Raw genomic sequence first — 18,735 nt, 5'->3', positions numbered from 1 at the left:
CTCCGCCCTATTTTAATCTCTCTACCTTTCTTTGTATACCCCTGCCTCTTGCTTTGAGGGCAACTCCTTTTCACTGTTCTTTAGGGCTGCTTCACAATTCACCTCCTACAGTGCTGCAGAACAACAAGGCTGAAAAGACACCCAAATACATTACTCTTGAGAAATTATGCCAACACAAAGAATACAAACACCTTTTGCCTGCCTCCCCCCCTGGGTTTATGAAGTACACTGGAGAGTATCCTTCAAGGAATGCTAAATACAGTTTAAAGTGAACATTTACAGCTGCTGCTACCACCACCAAGCAAAATTTCAGATTCCATTTGTTGAGCCTCCTGTGTCTTACAGCAGTACAGACCACACAACTTTCAATAAGTTTGCACCACCCAGAACACTTTAAATAAATCATAGGCCAAGAGCATGCTGCATGGAGGTCAAATGACTTTTCGTTTACCCTGTGGTAAAAGGCAGCATGCCCACTACAGAATGAAAAACTAGTAGTTCTATGGGGTTTGTTTTGTTCTTTTTAATAGTAAAAGAAAGTTTACATCAAATGCAACTCCACCCCCTTCTATCTAGTAGCTTGTGTCATTCTCCTTTCAACTGCCTTTATGTTCACGATTTATAGCTAAACATTTTTTAATATTAAATCTGAAAAAACAACAGGCTTACCTTGAAAACGGGTATATCCTAATGTTTCTCCTCGGAAACTCTTAAAATATTTTACTCCATAAACTATAATTGGTCTTCTAAGAATATGTGCAAGTACAAAAATGTGTGTCTGCTCCAAACTTGCTCCAGGCTGAACCAAACATAAACAAAGAGAACATTTGAAAAAGAACTTACTCTTTCTACTTTGAAATTTGAAAAACATTCTCCAAATTGAGACAGATAACGCTTTTAAGAGTGATCTAGTTTGACAAAAATTGAAAGAGTAGAAGACTACCACATGTCAGTTACAGATAAGCAAAAACATTTCAGCTTGCAAAATAACTTAATTATCTGTAATAATTCTTTGTCCCATCTCCCCGATTCAATCTAACATGTCTCATTCCGCAGTTAGTAGTGAAGCTCTGCAAAATATTTAGTCTAAAAATAATTCACTTGTTTGGGGAAAGGTTAGGGTAAATATCTTTTGACGATGGGAAAAGGGCACATCCAAAACAAATGACAGGAAAATAGCAGTGACAAAAAAACAGATATACACACTTCAGAAGAGGAGCTAAACTATTGCTATAGTTGGAAGCTTATTGAGATGTAATTCTCATTTTGGAGGGGTGGTGTAAATATCAAATTGCCAAAGTCTCACTAGTTTAAGCTTACAGATTTACAGGTATGTTCTAGGAGATACGTGTTGCAAGAGGTAGGATATCAAGGAGACTGTTATGTACTAGTTTACTCTACAAACTTCATTTTGACACCAATGTAACCCAACTTTTTCATACTGTACTGCATAACAGTAAGATCAAAAAAGTTTTTATATGAAATCTTCCCAACTTGGCTGGAAGAGCCTACGCAGTAATAATTTAACATCATTGGCCTAAGAGGAATGTTTTTATTTGTAAACCAAAATCCTTATTCCTGAAGAGCACTCTTGAGTTCCTGAAATTTCTTTTCAGACAGATTAAAATATCCTTTCCAATGGCAAGGTTATAAAGAAGTTCTCTTACCTGGCTTGCAAGAGAGAGTATGAATGCCCAATCTTCCTGCCACTGTTCCTCACGCAACGAGAAATGTAAACCAAAGCTTTGGGAATACCACGATTCCCATTCTTTCCAGCGTGTATAGAACCTAAAATATGGGGGGGAGGCAGAGAATGGTGAAGACAAAAATATGTACTCATACAAAAATACATACCGTATGTCTGATAGCAGTATTCAGCCCTTGTAACCCTTTATCCCAAATCTGTTACAAACAGGAAGAAAGATAGCATACATCAGGAAAGTAGGTTTGCAGGTGGTTTTTTGTTTAGTTTGGTTTTTAAGATCTTCATGAGACTCCATTTGCTAATCCTCATTTAAGAAATCACTTGGGATCATCATGCCTACAGCAAACATGCTGTAATAGATGCAAGCTCCTAAAAGGCTCCTGGCTAGTTTGATACGTCTCGTAATAGCTTTTTTGAAGTCTTATTTAGCTTTATTTATTTTTGAAGTGTTGACCTATGGCAAACAAAACCAAGACGTTCCATTTCATGTACGAGAATTACTCACTGTTCTCACACAAACAATACAGGTATTCTCTTCTTTAACCATCTCATGTGCCAATTCACTCCAAAGTGCCAGCATATCGACTTCAAAAAGACTACAGTTAAGAGGCAGAATGTGTTTTATGTCAGCTTTTGGAGCACAGAGTGGAGTAATATTATATGGGAGAGAGATAAAGCAGCACGGATCGAAAAAAAAGAAGTAAATACCAGAAAACGCAACTGATCCCATTTATACCCTAAGTCATAAGGTTTTAATTTTTGTTTTATTACAAATTAGTACTTTATATGCTACTTCAGTCCCAGTGTTTTATCTTTCTTAATCAACTACACAGAAAAACGACAAGTGTTAAAGAGCATACGCTGGCTTTTTAAATTTTAAGCTCCGTCCAGCCACTGTACTACCGAAAGACCAGAGCTTTGCATTAAGAACAAGGGTTTAGCAAAGACTGCAAAGCCAACTTTTAAACAATGGCCTTCAATGCAAAAACAAAGAAACCATTCTGAAGTTCAGCTTATTAAAAAAATAGTCACTGAAACAAACTCAAATTAAAATCTGAAAAAAATGATGGGGGGAACCTTTCCTGTGCTTTCTCAGTAAGGATGTCATCATCCTAAAATCTTGGTGTATCTATCAGCCTTCACCAACCAGGCTGGTTTCCCCAGCTACTGCTAAAGTCTTTGCACATTTATTAAGACCCACTAATAAGACATTTTGGTAGGTTTACGTGCATCCTCACAATAACAGACATATGGGGCATCTTCTGGACTTGCTGCCCCTGGCCCCCAGCAGCACGTCTGTGCTGGGCAGGTGCCGCAGCCCTGGCACAGGCTGCCCAGAGAGGGGCTGGGGGCTTCTCCTGGAGAGCTTCAAACCCACCGGGACCTGGGGCTGGGCACCCTGCTGGGGGGCTGGGGGGTTTAAGAACCCAGAAAGGAGTTCTGGCTCAAGTCTGATATGTTATCACCACTAAAATGCCAACTGACTCTTCAAGAATTTCCATTTAGAGGCCGATGAGTTCCTATCAAGGACGCAGCTCTGTAGATGTCTGTACTAGAACCTGTGCTGATTTTCCTAATGACAAACTAGTAAATAACATTATGCGGGCTGAAGGTAAGCAACTGCATTCAAACAGCTGTAAAGGTGCGTACGAACCAGATAAAACACACCCCTGTGCTTTCAATATGAATACTAAATTCAGAATAAAATGTAACTTGGGCCTAGAATATGAACTGAAAAGCTTAACCAGACTTGCTACACTGTAAATGACGAGTGTTATGTTTGACACAACGGTAAGCCAACAACAGCTCGCGTTAACATTTTGAAAGATTAGTTTAAACCTCAGTAGTCTGCTGCATGCTTTTGCATACCACGCTTGTTTTCGTTACCATAAAGAACAAAATCTGATCTTCTAAGGCCAGAACAGAAATTTATGATAGAACTGCCTCTGAGGCCAGGCGCATTCCTGTGTGGTCAAGACGCACATTCCACTATAAACAACTGTAAAGCAGTGACAGAGCCATTGGGAGACACGATCTCAGGAAAAGAGCAAAGCACCTCTTCGCTGCATCCAGCTCTGGATGCTAATTCTGAGTGTTTGGAGAAACAGCAAGTAGCTGGGGGCAGCAATCACAGAAGCTACTTGAATGTATCCCTACAGTTAACCTTCTTTGACTTCCTAAGAAAGGGGACAGGCTTTCTCTCCAGCATGCTGGCTGATAGAGTTTGTCCTTGATGGCAAGAACGTAAGGAATCTGACCTCGGTCTTACTTTAGTTTTCACCAATACCCTGCCTTAGTCCCATTGCTCACTTGGTGTTGGTGTAGACCAGCTGGGTTTCAACTACAAGAGTTCTCCTTCCAGAGGCAAACCACAGTATGGGACTAAAGAAGGTTGCCAGTGTAAACCACCACAAGTTAATTCGGAAAGAAATTAATTCTACAGCCAAATGACAGCACTAGTTAAATGTCAACACTCTGTGCTTTACTGCCATTATTTGAGCAGACAGAACAGGAACAAAAAGCGCAGCACTGAATAAAGCTGTAAGTGAGCAGATGGAAGGAAAATACTGAAAACGTCATACAGGAATTAAAGGCTATCTTCTAACAATCTTCCACAAACTGCCCGCCAACAGCAGCGAGACACAGCGTGTACATGATTTGCACTGAAGTATACAGAAATTCCAGTTCTAACTGCTGCGAGTGCACTCCTGACAAGCACACAGCGTGAAATATTTACTTTGTTTTATATGCTACTTGCTGAAGATCACAAACCACCACTGACGTCAGGATGCCCAAGTTTCCAGCGGTGCGTTTAAAGTAAGCTAGAACTAGATTACGACATGAATCACACTGACTCAACACCTTTGATCCACAGAGCCCAGAACAAATTTGCTTTTTTTTCTGTTGGTATACTACAATCAGCTACTGTGCTACGTGGAAAGCTGTCTCGAGTTGGCATAAAAAACTTACCAATGTGAGCAGTCATGTAAACTGTCGTGAAGAGCTTTCCGCAGCACTGAATCTTTGTCGTAAATGCCCCAAGTAGCTTGTAGTACTGAATCAAGCAGGCAGTCCCCTGCAGTCCGATTCCAAAGTGCATATAACCTGCTGTCCAAGCGGGTGCCCAGTTCCAGCGACCAGTTAATGATGGGAGACTCCTCTTCTAGCTCTGCAATATGACAGTGTCTTAAAATCTCCTTTGCATTTGAAGTCTCTGAATCCAAACAGCACATTAATAGCGTAATCTCACCAATTTACCCATTTACACGATTAAAACTAATTTTCCCTCATCCTACAAATACAGATGAACTACAGCAGCTAAAGGAACTTCCCTGGGCTATGTGCTCTCAGGAAAAAGAAAAAAAACATATGCTAGCCTTAAAGAAACATCACATCAATTGCTTCAGGATTACTACCAAAGAAGAAAACTGTTCAATTTTCTTTAAAGAGCTTGTGACTTGAAGCTGTAAAGGTAAAAAAACAAGCTAACAGAAGGACACACAATGAAATCCAAAGATGCATTAGAAACAATTTCTAAAGACTCCATTCTCAAAGACTCCATTCTCACTCTGCCTCTTATATAGAATGTAAGCGTTAAAATAATTTCAGGGTGGAGATTAACTTGAAAGCATCAAATCTATATTGAAAACAACTTCAGGCAACAAATGCCACATTTACACATGTACATTTTATTGAAGAGGAGTATTCTCTACTGACAAGCAGAGAGAAATTCTAGCCATTCTCAAGAACGTTTACCTTTCTGCACATCTCTATCAAGTACTTCATCAAATAACTTTTCTTGGACTGTGGGCGGTAAGTCTTCAATATCTGGAAAAATTGAAAGAAAATACAAAAATCACTTAATGTTACCATAAAAGAGAAATGTTGCCAGTTGACGCTCAGGAGAATTTATGTAACAGCTTTTGCCCTACCTTCTGTAACATCTTTTTGTAAAAACTTATCTTTCAGATCTGTCATTTGTGATCATAGCCTTCACAGAGCACACTATTTTAAAATACAGATCTCAGACTGACCAGCACACCTTTTACGCAGAAGCGATCGTCACAGCACATGTAGAGTAAGAACAGATTTCTCTGAAGGCAAAAGTGAAGTAGAGAACCACACTGACGTGGAAAAAAGCATTTTTACCCCTCCTGTATTTAGGACCACTTCAATTCAGAGTAGCAGTTTTCCACCTTTCTGGAAGTCTTCCCCTCCGGTCTCACCCAGCAGACAGGTGCTGTTTGCCAAGGGACTTGGTCTTGTACAGAAGACCAACCTTCAGTCATCTCATGTAAGCATCAGCAAAACAGTTTAGATAACCCCAATGGTCTGCAGGCCACAGCTTGCAGGTTAGAAGACAAAGTGAGAAAACTACAGAGCTGTGGCATGGGAAGTGCCAGTAAAAGCAACTGGTCCAAGAGCTTTACAAACAGAACCTGCAGTTACACATCTACGTTAAAGAAAGGTGAAGTTGCATAATGGGAGAAACTTTTGTGATTCCTGTATCTGGTCAAACAATCAGCACTACTGCACCTGCTAAAACTCCAATACTTGTTTTTACAGGGTAAAATATATATTATATACCCGTGCACACACGTGGATACACATAAGGGACTGTATATTGTATGGAAAAGGTAAGGGTATAAAAATAAGGTAGGCTTGCAACCATTTAGTCACTGGCTTGCAACCATCTAGCCACAGGAGGTTCCAAATAGAATTCTTACAGTGCTACTGCTTTATAAAAAGGACAGATGAATCTACTGATCAGTGGAATTTACATCTATGTATTTCTTACCTCTGGTAGTACTTCTATTAAAGGGAGACAGCTAATGAAAATTAAATATATATATATTCTGATAGTTTTTGTTGGTAGTGGTTGGTTTGTTAATGAGCAAGCAGTTGAAAAACGTTCTCTTGATCTCAGAGTACCTCAAAGTATTCATAAAGTGTTACTGCTCTAATCAGTACATAACTAAAAAATAGCTCTGGGCATTATAGGAAAGGACTGAAAACTAACATAGCTATGGGAAAAATCCTATGAGAGCCCAGAAACATCTGAGCTCCCATCTTTACACAGCCTTTCCCTACATGACTCAACTTTTCTTCTATTTCCTCATGTTTGAAGAGAATAACAACTTCGCAAGAATAAAGTACAGGTAGAAGAGTGCAAAACTGAGTGTTACTAAGGTGTTGAGTGACACTGTTGAGTAACACTGAGTGTTACTAATTTCAACCACTAGATCTAACCTCAACTATTAAAAAACAAAAATAAAACCTACACACACCACCACCCGCAAAGAGTCAAAATACACATCCGAAACTAGCAACTCTCAACCAGATCACAAAAACAAATCAACCAACCAGAAAAACCCAACCACCTAGCAGCAGAAGAATTTCATAGCTACCTGCAGGTAACGTAAACGTTACAAGGTCAGTCAGAAAATAGCAAGCGAAGTCTCCCTTCCGCTGATGAAGAGATGCAGCAATTTCGCGACGAATTTGTTCTGTGACCTCTGGACACACCATGGCAGGAATGCACTTTGCTGCATGCTGTGACACCTGGAACATAACAGTTATTGCACTCAGTATTGTTTCTAGTTAGGTATGAAGACTTGGAGTCATCTCCATCAGGGGAAAGTTTTTTTTTTAAGCAAGTGCTGCAATGAAGGTATAAGCATTAGTACTCTGAAGGATGAAATACACAGTTACTCTCAATGAATTAATGTCTCATTTAGAATGCAGCTGGTAACATAAAACTGGCTAAAAATCTCTTTAAATCAAAGAAATGAATTGACAGATGACCACTTCCAGTAGAAATAGGAAAGCAAATAAAAGCAACAGATAATAAATATACCTCAAAATTTATATGTGAGCCCCAACTACATTTAGCATTACAATACAATACCATAGCACAACAGACAATTTCCTGCTGAGAAACTTCCCAAAAGTTATTAAGTTAAGACACTTACATTTATCTGGATTCTACTCAGAGGCAAAAGGAAGTCATACAATGATACAGGGCAAGTGACATCGGGATTGACACTCGATGTTTAAACAAATATTTAGAAGGTATTTTCTCTAGTTAATACCCTAGCAAAGGAGGGTATCACTATGCCTCAAGTAGTGCTAGACATTTTCAAAGACTCTTAAGTATTTCTAACAACTGATACTCTTACAGAATTTTCTGTTCATTTTTGTTTTTCAGCAAATCAACTTTATCCACACAAAACTATGTGAGCTGCACAAAAAGTACTGGTATTAGTCACATGTAAGTATGTACCCGTCAAGACTCTAGGTCCATTTGTCTTGCTTCATCTGCTCTGTTTACTCACTCAACCCTACACATTCCATCATCCTCATGCACTTCTTCTGGGGGCAGGCTGCTTTCCTCATGAACACGTGCTTCAAAGTTGCATTACGCATCAAAACATGGAGGGCAGCAGGCAGGCAGAATAAAGGAGGGGCAACAGTAGAATAAAATTTTGTCTTTGATCAGGTGAGAAACTAAGTCTAAGAACAAAGAAAACCAAGAAACGTAGCAATAGCTATGGGCCTCCCAAGAGGGAGGGACTGACCATAGGCAAAGATCACCAGAAGTAAGGTGCTCCAGAGAAAAACACAAGGAAATGGAACGTGCCAGAGCAAAAAGTCAGAGGAACCAACTAGCCTACGCAACAGGGAAGAGTGGAAAAATGGAGTAATTTTGCAGAGCAAGGTATTTGCTCCCAGGAATCCAGAGAAGAAAAAAGAGCAATTCATTGTCAGGTAGACTTATTCATTAAGAGAACTCAGAAAAATTAAGCTGCCATTGATCTCAGTGTTCTGCCTTCGGGGCATTTCCTCTCCCCCACCCAAAGCACAGGAAGCCACACAATAGCTAGCTTCCACACCGGTGAGGTCAGAACACGTGCCAAGACTGCACAGTTTAATAGGCAAGCTGAATGTCCTCAAGACCACCAGATCCATACAGTTTTTAAGTAAATTCGCTTCTTTGGGAGAAAGATCAAGAGAAAAAAGGCGCAAGGCAGCAGTTCATATCCTCTAACAACGTCAGTGTCTATTTGCTGGCACATCGAGTTACATGTCACTGGCTACAAACAAAGGCACGGTTACATAAAGTTCCTATTCACTCCATGCAGCAGCCCAAGTAACTCACCTCCGTAAGCAAGATCGCTAGCATATCTTGTCTCTGGAAGCGTATCGCTAGATGTACAAGCGTGTACCCAACGTCAAAAGCAGAAGGACGATTTAGCAGGCGTACTTCATCTGCGGTAAGCTGGCGGGCAATATCCCCTCCTGAAGACTTGTAAGCTTCAACAGCAGCTAAATCACCTTCTACAACTCCTGAAGGGGGAGTAAACAATTGGAAATGAATTTGTTGTAGATAGCAAACGGGCTGCTCTGGATCAAGCCCTTATTTAATACAGTTTACCTCTACATAGTCTAATGCAGACCGAACACACGAAAATCAATTGAGTATCAAGAACCTTGCAAATGAACTTTTTTTCAAAGGGAAACAAGAAAAAAAAAGTATCTGTACTTAAACTTACCTTGCCTTCTAGGCCCTTTCTACTACCCAAAATAGTTGGAAGATATGGCAGATCAAAAGCCAGCTATCAAGAGGTGCTAAGGACCCTTGTGCCAGGAAATAGCTAGCAGAACATCCTTGCTATCGTTTCATTTAATCAACAGCATTGAAGGACAGTCATTCATTCATAGTACAGAGGTTACTGTATTGTATCTTCCCTTGTTAACTTACCTTAAAAACAAACCAACAGATCTAAGAAATCAAACACTTAATGTGGTTTTTGAAATAAGACTTTTTCTTCTTCCGAGTATATTTTAGAATATTGTTGGAAGAGGATACTGAACACATTTCAGCTCACGCTCTCTGCTAATAACTGAACTTACACAGCTATCGTTCAGTTACTCTTTGAGGGTAATGATATAAAGAGTAATTCAAAGAATTAAAGAGAAACCATGCCCACAAACACACATTGCATCAACTTTGTGTTGCTGTAGTTTCTAAAGCAAGATAAGGAAAGAGCCCTGGTATCTTCTACAGTCCCCAGGAATCTAACTTGTGTGCCACGTTCATATCAAGACCATTCATGCTGAACACATTCCTTAGCTGCGATTACCAGAATCCATCATCTACAGGGTGTGGTGGAATCGTCTTTAACAGTATTGACTCCAATCTAAGACTTTTTTTTGAAGGTATAGTTTGAAGGGATTTTGAAGTTAAGATCTTATTTTAGATAGCATTACGTTGTTCTCTTGTGAAGCACGAGTTGAAGAAGCAGAACCTTAAAGCCATCTTTAACGGAGAAGCAAACAGAACACTAACTCACCATTAAGAAGAACCCCAATTTGCAGGAGCTCACAAGCAGAAGAGTAAGAACACAGACCCCAAAACCAAGAAAACCCTCTCCCCCATCTTCTGTAGCTATACCTCTGTGCCAGTTTGTTAGTAAGCAGTTGAGCCGGTATTTACCTACAGCCCATGATACTGGAAGAGGCAACAAGTCTTTCCTTCACTCAACTTTACAAAGACTCAAAAAATCCATCAAAAGGGAAGGTGGAAGTTTCAATCAGGGCACTCACTCCTGCTCAGGATTTAAAAAAAGAAATCAAACACCAGACAGAAAAGGAAAAGAAAAGAGAAAAAGTGCCTACTACCAGGGAAGAAGAACACTAACCACTGTGTTGCTGGTTAGTCCAGGACTTGGGAAATGGTTCTTCAGTTGACCAGAAAGTTCATCATTTAAACAATTTATAAATTAATACAAAGAGCTTGAAAAGCTTTCACAAAAAAAGCAGAATGAAAATGGATTATCAGTTGCAAGACATTTCTCTTCAAAGTTATTGGCTCTACTTATTAAGCCTCCACAGCTGAAAGTTAGATTACTCATTTCAAGGGTAGTCAAAAGCAACAAATGCAACCGTGAGTTTCAGCCATACAACACGTACCGCTTTCTCAAGCACTCAGAAATCCTATTTCATTTCAATGAAAAGCCCTGTCACTGGTCAATGCACTGCTCAGAGTTTCAAGACTAAAAAAACATTAATTAGAGGACCACAAGTTGGGATATATGACCAACACAACTGTGCTCCCGTTACATTTCCACTTCTGGGTGGAGCTAAGGCATACTAAGGGAAAAGGTACGGTTGTGTCAGTGCCTGCTGCATTCACCCCAAGGACGCCGACTGTAGCATTTTACTTCCATATAACCACGTACTTGGGAAACTGCTAAGGTGGGACCAAGGCTGCTTGTGAAGCATCGTTGTAGCTCTGTATGTATACATGGATCTCGAAGTCATCCAGTTTCTCATGACTCTTTCTTAAGGTTAATTACACCATAGCTTCAGCTCAAGATCACCTGCTAGCAAACACTCAAGAAACCACAGGGAAAGAAGAATCCTGACAGAAGAGCAGATACTCTGCTACCTTACGACACCCTTTGTATTGTTACATTAACTTAGGGACAACATCTTGCTAAAGATTAGCAATCACTTTGTACCCTTATATTTTGAAGGCATCAAAATTAAAAGAATCAAACATCCCATGTGATCCCTAATGACTTTTTGGTGACAGATGGTCAGACCCCAAAATTCCCAACAGTTCCAGTGAACCAGGCCACCAAGTACACGCTGCATCGTAGCACACTCTACTACAGCCCTCAGACAGTGCCCAGCTATTTGTCGTTATTCTTTTTAAGCCCCCCCCAGAGAGCTGCTACAGCAGCTTCCTACCATCAAACCTCAGCAGCAACTGATGCTGGGAGGCAGTCGTGTGAGGTTTTGCAATGCCTTCAAGCACTTGCTGCAAGCTGCAACAAGGACCTAAATCAGTGACATGTGCTGTACGCGGTACTGCCAGTTCTTGCAGTTTATTCCCAAGTCTTGCAATACTTGGCATTCCAAGAAGTTCCTTCCATCTCCTAGAATTAATTACTGAGGTTGTTATGTAAGTTTTCATTTGAAGAGCACATTTCTAAACCTCACTGGTGGGATTTAAGCTAATGAGAATACATACGTGAAAAAATGGGCAAGCCATATATGCTTTCAAGACTTCATTATAAAAACTGAGATTGTAAGTGTGCTTTAAGTATGGGGTTGGCAACACTATGAGAATTAAATAACAGTGGAGGTGCCCTAAATGATGCATCAAGCAAGCGGTTACAGCTGTGGAGGAGAGGGGATGTGCAAGCACCAGATCTGGTCATCCTCTATTCTTTAACCCAAGCAGCCAAATGACTAAAGAAAAAGAGTGGCAGCAGCTCCCTTTTACCACAAATCCAGGCGAGCTTGCTTCTGGATGCACCACGAGGTGTGCCCTAGCTCTGCTGTAACGGAGTCCCAACAGATGAGCAAGGCACACAAAATCAAACCATACTGGGCTTGTTTTGCACATTTTTCCGCCCCCTACAGAGCTCATTGCGAGTCTGTCTCCTTATAAGAAGTTTGCTCTTGCAAACCTGCTGCATGCTGTAATGCCTGGTGCTAGTCTGCACCAGAACACCCCGAGGGAAGCACCCCGAGCATCACTACAGCACAGCCTCTTCTGTGGTCACCACAAACCCCTTCGGCCCTTCCTACCCAAATATCTACCCCGTTAGAGCTGCTTCAGAAGAACAGGGTAAGCTGCTGACAGTCCATCAGGTGCCAGCCAGCACAATCCAAGGCTACAGCCAACGCTGAGCGGGGAGACAGCGGTTTCTGAAACAAACTGCCAGAAATCTGCACCAGGAAATGCAAGTCTTGCCACAAAATGAGGGGGGTAAACCTGCCTACACGCAAAATTCAAGACAGTCTGTAATTCTTGAATTCTGCTCTTCGTGTTTTTGTTGACAAGGGGAGGCACATTCCTAGGGCTTTGATTTCCATCGGATGGATGGATGATAGCCTCCAATTCATTGCTCTATTTAAATGCAGCTTAACAAAACACTATTTACAAGCAATGCTACAGAAGTATTTACTGGTGCTATAATTCACTACGTTTCATAAAACACAAGTGCCTGATTAGCTAAACAAGCAGCCTTTGAATCGTGTTCCGATACAGCCCGTGCCAGTTGGATCGCTCCCCGCTGACACCCACCGCATTCCTCGCGCTGTGGAAATGTCAAGGGAAGAGTGGCATTTGCCTCGAGATTGTTCACATAGCATCCCGCATGCTCGGGCAGCCAGAGCTCTGGCTGGGGCACAGCTCTGATTGTTTACACGAGCTCCACGTCTGCAAACGGCTCCTTACAACACCGGGTACGCTCCTGAGCCACAGCAAGGATAGTTTTTCTTTAAAGCGCATTCCAGAAGTGGCAGCTTGACACCGCAAGCCACAGGCACTGCTCTGTGACCATCAGGTCCCCTCTCCCCTCCCTCATCACCAAAAAAAGTTTGTGCATTAAGCAAAGCACATGACTACAGCCTGTCACCCTCAGTGACAGGACAGAATTAAGGGCTGCACGCAAGTCAAGAGAAGTCACAAGGGTCCAGCTGTGTTCCCATACACAACTCAGCCATTTCCTCTTCTTACAGTCTTCGTTCACAGCACTGGGAGCCAGTGTTTTTTCTTCTACTAGTAAAGCCCAAGCTCTTACAGACTGCTCAGACCTGGAATACACAACCTCAGTGCACATACGACAATAGTCTTTTTGAATAACCTGCTTAATCTCCAAATTTAAAAAATATTAAGTTACCCACTAACAACCATTTGTACAAGGCTGCTCCTGCACTGTTCCTGCTACAACCGTTACAACCATCTTCATCAGATACCAGATGTTATCTTTGCTCACATTTAATAACCCCATAATTAGGCTAGTTGCAAGAACTAGAACTACTTCAGCTACAATACTATTAAATTTATTCTTTAGAACATGTAAATATTTACAAGGTTTAGTGCAGCTAAGCAAACTTGGAAATATACAACAGCTTACAAGCTATCTACAAAGCTAAATCCTATTTGCCTTAATTGCACAGTCTCAACTATTTCTAAACCACCAGGTGTAAAGTTCCCAAAGAAAACACCGTACAGCAGCCTTTATTTACTTCACTCCCTCTGGAGCACGCAGGCTGGCACGGCCTGCAAATGCACTACTCCAGTTCTTTCAAACTGACTGCGATGCAGCTCTGCCATTTTTGCACAGTGCAGCTGGGAGGCTGAGGGGGACAGAACCGGGCAGTACTGGAACGTGGGGTCAGGACAAGGGGCCACCAGCTCCTCCGACAGCTCCCAGGTTTAAATACACAGGGAGAGACTAAAGGCAAGCAAGGACAGAGAATATTAACCCTCACTTTGACCACACCTGCTGTTGATTTCCTTACAGGTTCCTCAACAATACCTCCGCTGACCTGCTGCGGACACAGGAGAGCTACCACAGAGCAGCAAGACACCGTGGGTCAGACAGCAACCGACTGCAGCAGGCTCCTGACCCCCAAAAGCTGTAAAAACACCCCCTTCATCCAGAGGCAGACATGCAGGCTTGCATGCACGACAGCACAGGCACTCTCAATCTTTGAAGAGGTTGAACAGGATCAAGCTGAAATGAAACAAACCAAGCTGAAGACAATGAATATCCCCAGCACACCTACTTACACAAATAGAACGTTTTTTGCTAAGTTAATGGAAAAGTGTGAGCAAGCCTTTGGGTTCAGATAAAGTAGCTAAAGAACAACCCAAAAATGAGAGATTTCGCTGAATCGAGGAGGTGACAATGCTATGGTAAACAATGTGAGCTGGACTGGAGAAGGAAACGCTTCATCTCTGGGAGGTCTCCTGAGACCCTCCCTAGTGCTGGTACACGATCATCAGCAGATCACCCTCTAGGTAACGATAGCTTGAGACAGAATCCCCTCTGCATGTTGCATTCCTCAGTTTCTCAAGCTCTGCAACTTGCAGCAACTTAAGAATGAGCAGCTTCCAAGAAGGCCTGTACCTCAAACTGGAGGTCATCCAGTGCATAGCGTTCTTCTTTCCGTGCGAACAGCCCTTACACCCACAGAGTGCACACAGCATGCTCCCAACACGTTAGTAGGAGGCAGAGCAGAACACACATGAACTGCTGGAGGAGCTCCCTGTGCCCTCTCCTATCTGTCAGATGTTTCCAACCCCCAGCTGCACTGATGGCCGATCACTTGCTTCCACAGTTGTACCCTATACAGAGGCAGGATAGAGAAATATGAATGATTTTTAAAAGTTAATTATTGCTGTTCCCAAGGCAAATAACTATTCTTGGTCATTACTCAGTTGTTTTTAGCATAAAACATCACCAAGACTTTAGAAAAGGAGTCAGGAGTCCGAAATAAAAATTTACTTCAGGAGTCCAGGTTTTCTACCAAGGAGTAAGGAACGCAAAGTCTTCCATGGCCTGGAAGATACACAGCAACAGCAGGAATGTGCACACAAACACACACGAGCACAAACGCAGTTGTGACAGAACACAGGTGTACGATAGAGAACAAAACACACCAGGATGTTCCTCATCTAGGCAAGAGCTCCACGTTACATCACTGCCACCTGGCACGGACGAGGAGTTTGCCGAATCACGCTTCCCAGCGTCACGAGGTACCAGGGGAAGGAAGGAGGACAGGTTGTACAGCTCACACAGGGCCTTCTCCCTCGGTCATTCAACAGGCCCTGTTTGCTGTATTTAGCCACGGCCAGCAGTGCAGGTAATCACCTGTCAGTGACTGACTCACGCCTCACTTCCCCCAGACACGTCAGGAGAGCCTGAAGTGACACTAGGAAGGCGCGACGCCCGGCCTCTCCCCACCTCCTGTGCTCGTTTCCACCCATACACTTCCCACTCCCTCATTACAGCTCTGACAGCCCACAGCAGGGTTTGGGTGACGAGGAAACTGCTCTGGGTTTGTTAACCAGCAACCAAAGAACCACCCCCCACTAAAACAGCCCTTAGTCAAACCTAGCAAGCTGTTTTCATCAGCAGGACTGCTTTCCAGGCGTACTGCACGCAAACAGAAGGAGGACAGCAAGAAGCAGCTCGGAGTACCACCTGGGTGGCCGTGCCAGCTGGAACCTGGGACATCGGTCCCTCTGGGGTGCTCCGGCTGCCGGTGAGGAGCCCCACGCCCTGCAGAAGGAAGGCAGGCTCCCTCCCCTCCAGCTGCACCAGGCTACTGCCCAGTGAACACCCCCTATATCTACGCAGGGCTGCTCTCCTTCCCCACTAGGCTGGCGGATGCCTGGGTAAGACACCTGGCACTGCTTCAGAAAACAAGAGAAAGCGACAGAGGAAAAAAAATAAGAAAGTAGTTGACAAAGGAAAAACTAAGCAGGCATATGTCGGAATATCAGGAATGAGCAAGCAGTCCTTTTAAGGACGCACCGCAAAACAAGATTCATTACGGATTGCTCCAAATATTTGGGGTTTGTTTAGGAAACATACTCCTAGTTGTTTCTCTCAGACAGAGAGGAGGAATGCATGCCTAGTCGATTTTGGAGACACCATCTGCAGCAGAAAGTCTGGCCCACGATGGAAGCTACCTTACTGACCTGAGCTTGAGAAGAAAAGCACACTCCTGCAGCTGTTAATATGCAGGACCAGAAGAGAAAGGAAAAGGAGAAGAAATATAGCTTACCCTTAACCTGCGAGCTACAGTTCAAGCTCAGGAGTTAAACACACACCCCAAGAACCCCCACAAGTGCCCTGCAGCAACCACACTCTGCCAGTGCCACTGTGAGGCCAGCCCTGACGCACCACACCCCAAACTCTACAGGTACTGGGGTTGTGACCATCCTCCTCCGTTTGTACTACTCTATCCCAGAGCCACCTTTAACCAGGCACTTAACCCAGCTCTACCTGGCCCCACGGCAGCACTGCTCTGCTTACACACTGGAGGGTAATTTTAAATAATATATTAGCTTTTTTTTTTTTAAAATTCTTCTCTCCAAGAATGGAGTCACCTTGGTCTTTGCATTAGCCTCATATTAGGCCAACACAAATGAAAGAGTGGTGTCACGTCACTCAACAGCCCCACTTGCTAGGTGCTTTGATTTCGGTAACTAAAACACACTGAATCCTAGCTCTAAAACCTCACCCTTTTGAAAAGGGATCATTTGAAGGATGTAACAACTGCTGCATAAAAACAAGTCAGGAACAAAACCAACACATTCAGCTACATTTACTTGCAGAGTATGAAAGAGGTGACGCTGCTAAGCCTGGTTAGGAAGGAACATCCTGCACCAAGGAAACTGCTTGTGCTGAAACACAGGAGGAGCGCTCCTCCCGGTCTGTACAGCCTACAGGTGAACGAAATAGAGGCCTTGATGGTAGTAGCCTTGTCTTGCCAAGGATTGCTCCTACTCTTGCTGCTCTGATCAGTTCAAAACTGTTGGATGGACCAAGTGTAGCTTTCCCTGAAGTCACAAATAAAGATTAATCTCTGCCACATTAGAAAGACTTGGAGTAAGACTGAGCTACGCTGAGAGACTACGTACCAGCTCTTCCACTACCCACTTCCACAGGCTTACCTGACATTTAGTATTAACTTTTTTTATCATCTTGTAGCTGTGTTTGTCTAAAAACTGACAAGCATTCAGCTCAGCTAAAGATTCACACGAGCTCTCCAGCTGGCTAGCAAACAATAACTTATTAAGCCACAATAACTCAGTTGATTTTGATGGCAAGAACATGTGCTTCAGGCCAAATTGTTCAATCAAGATTCGAGTTGCTTTAAGCATGTCACGCTAAGACAACGAGACAACTAGCACAAACGAGGCTTGCTGCTCTTCGAATTACTGAACTGCTACACCCCTCCCACGCAGATGTGCTCTGCAAAGCATCCAGAGAGCTCGGCACGGAAGATGCTGTGAAGCTTTAAGTGGTCTTCCTAAGGTAATTCCTGCTGCCAGCACCATTTAGAAAAACATGACATCTGTGACATGCAAAGTGAAATACTGAAATTAAGGATTCATTATATAAGAAAAAAAGACAACTAAAGCTGTTAATAACTTAAAGTATAGTAAGTGTAAGTTACAGGAAGGAATCCATGAACTCTTAGCAGAACAGTAGTGAGATTCAGCACACACAACTCCCTTTGAGCCACAGCTTTCTCATTAAGTTATCAGGACACCTCTGAGATACCTTCAAACTTTGTTCATTTGAGGAGAACCAACTCATAGTGCCTTACAGAATTTGTACAGTTTTAAATTTCACGTGCAAACTTATAAGCACGAGCAACTTTAAATATAAATAAGTTCACATTCTTAAATAGAAGATTACTACCATGTCCACATTGATTAAGTCTGAAAAGGCAGGATATTTTCAGTAACACTGGAATATCAAAAAAAATCACTGCTGAAAAAGCAGAGGAAAAAAGCCCTAACATGTAATACAATTGCCATTAGAATTCAAGAGAGATGCTTGGGAGCCACAGGAATGACCTCCAACAACTGATCTCAGCTATTTAGTAACTTAGTGTCATACAGAATTTCAGTTGCTTCATTTCAGAAGAAAAAGGCTCTGCGTGTCTGCTAGCATGTAAGCAGCTTAAGGTACCAGGAAATCTAGCTATTCTCCCAAATGAAATGCCTCTGAAGCTACTTATGCAACCAAAAAACCAAAATGCCATCAAATGACTTCATGAAACCCTGAGGAACAGCACGAGACATCCTAGCAATGCTACAGTTTAAAATGAAGTGTTTTACACTAAAAATAGTGGTGTATTTCAAGTGTTTAATCTGCGTGTATGCTAGGGCAAAAGGTAGCTGCTTCCGGGAAGTTACAGCACAAAAGTTAACTCACAAGGTCAATAACTGGAGAAAACCCTGCTCTCACATGTCTCTGATCTTTAACAGCCCTGGGAGAACTACCCAGAATTTCCTTAGGAAAGCACTAAAACATAAAACAAAATCGCATCTGAATTTTTTGAAGCAGTTGCCTACAAAAATACTTTCAGAAAGCCTGTAAACATTTACACCACAGTATCTGTATTAACACAACATTATTACTGTCAAGGTCAGTATTACACATGCAGTTTCTTGGAGCTACATATTTTGGTGTTATTTTTAA

General features: G+C 42.3%; 1 protein-coding gene across 1 annotated transcript in view; it reads right to left on the bottom strand.

Moving 5' to 3' along the window:
- The window catches only part of ZRANB1 (zinc finger RANBP2-type containing 1), a 41,070-nt gene that overhangs the window by 8,235 nt on the left and 14,100 nt on the right, over nucleotides 1-18,735 (bottom strand). The window contains exons 5-10 of the mRNA XM_083843917.1: nucleotides 8,865-9,052; nucleotides 7,114-7,267; nucleotides 5,462-5,533; nucleotides 4,676-4,874; nucleotides 1,668-1,788; nucleotides 670-799 (exon numbers count right to left, since the gene is read on the bottom strand). Coding sequence (XP_083700043.1) covers nucleotides 670-799; nucleotides 1,668-1,788; nucleotides 4,676-4,874; nucleotides 5,462-5,533; nucleotides 7,114-7,267; nucleotides 8,865-9,052 — 864 coding nt within the window. The remainder of the gene's footprint in view (nucleotides 1-669; nucleotides 800-1,667; nucleotides 1,789-4,675; nucleotides 4,875-5,461; nucleotides 5,534-7,113; nucleotides 7,268-8,864; nucleotides 9,053-18,735) is intronic.

This window comes from Anser anser, assembly GCF_964211835.1.
Source record: "Anser anser genome assembly, chromosome: 7".
Classification (NCBI taxonomy): Eukaryota; Metazoa; Chordata; class Aves; order Anseriformes; family Anatidae; genus Anser; species Anser anser.
This window is presented reverse-complemented; position numbering and strand designations above follow the sequence as displayed.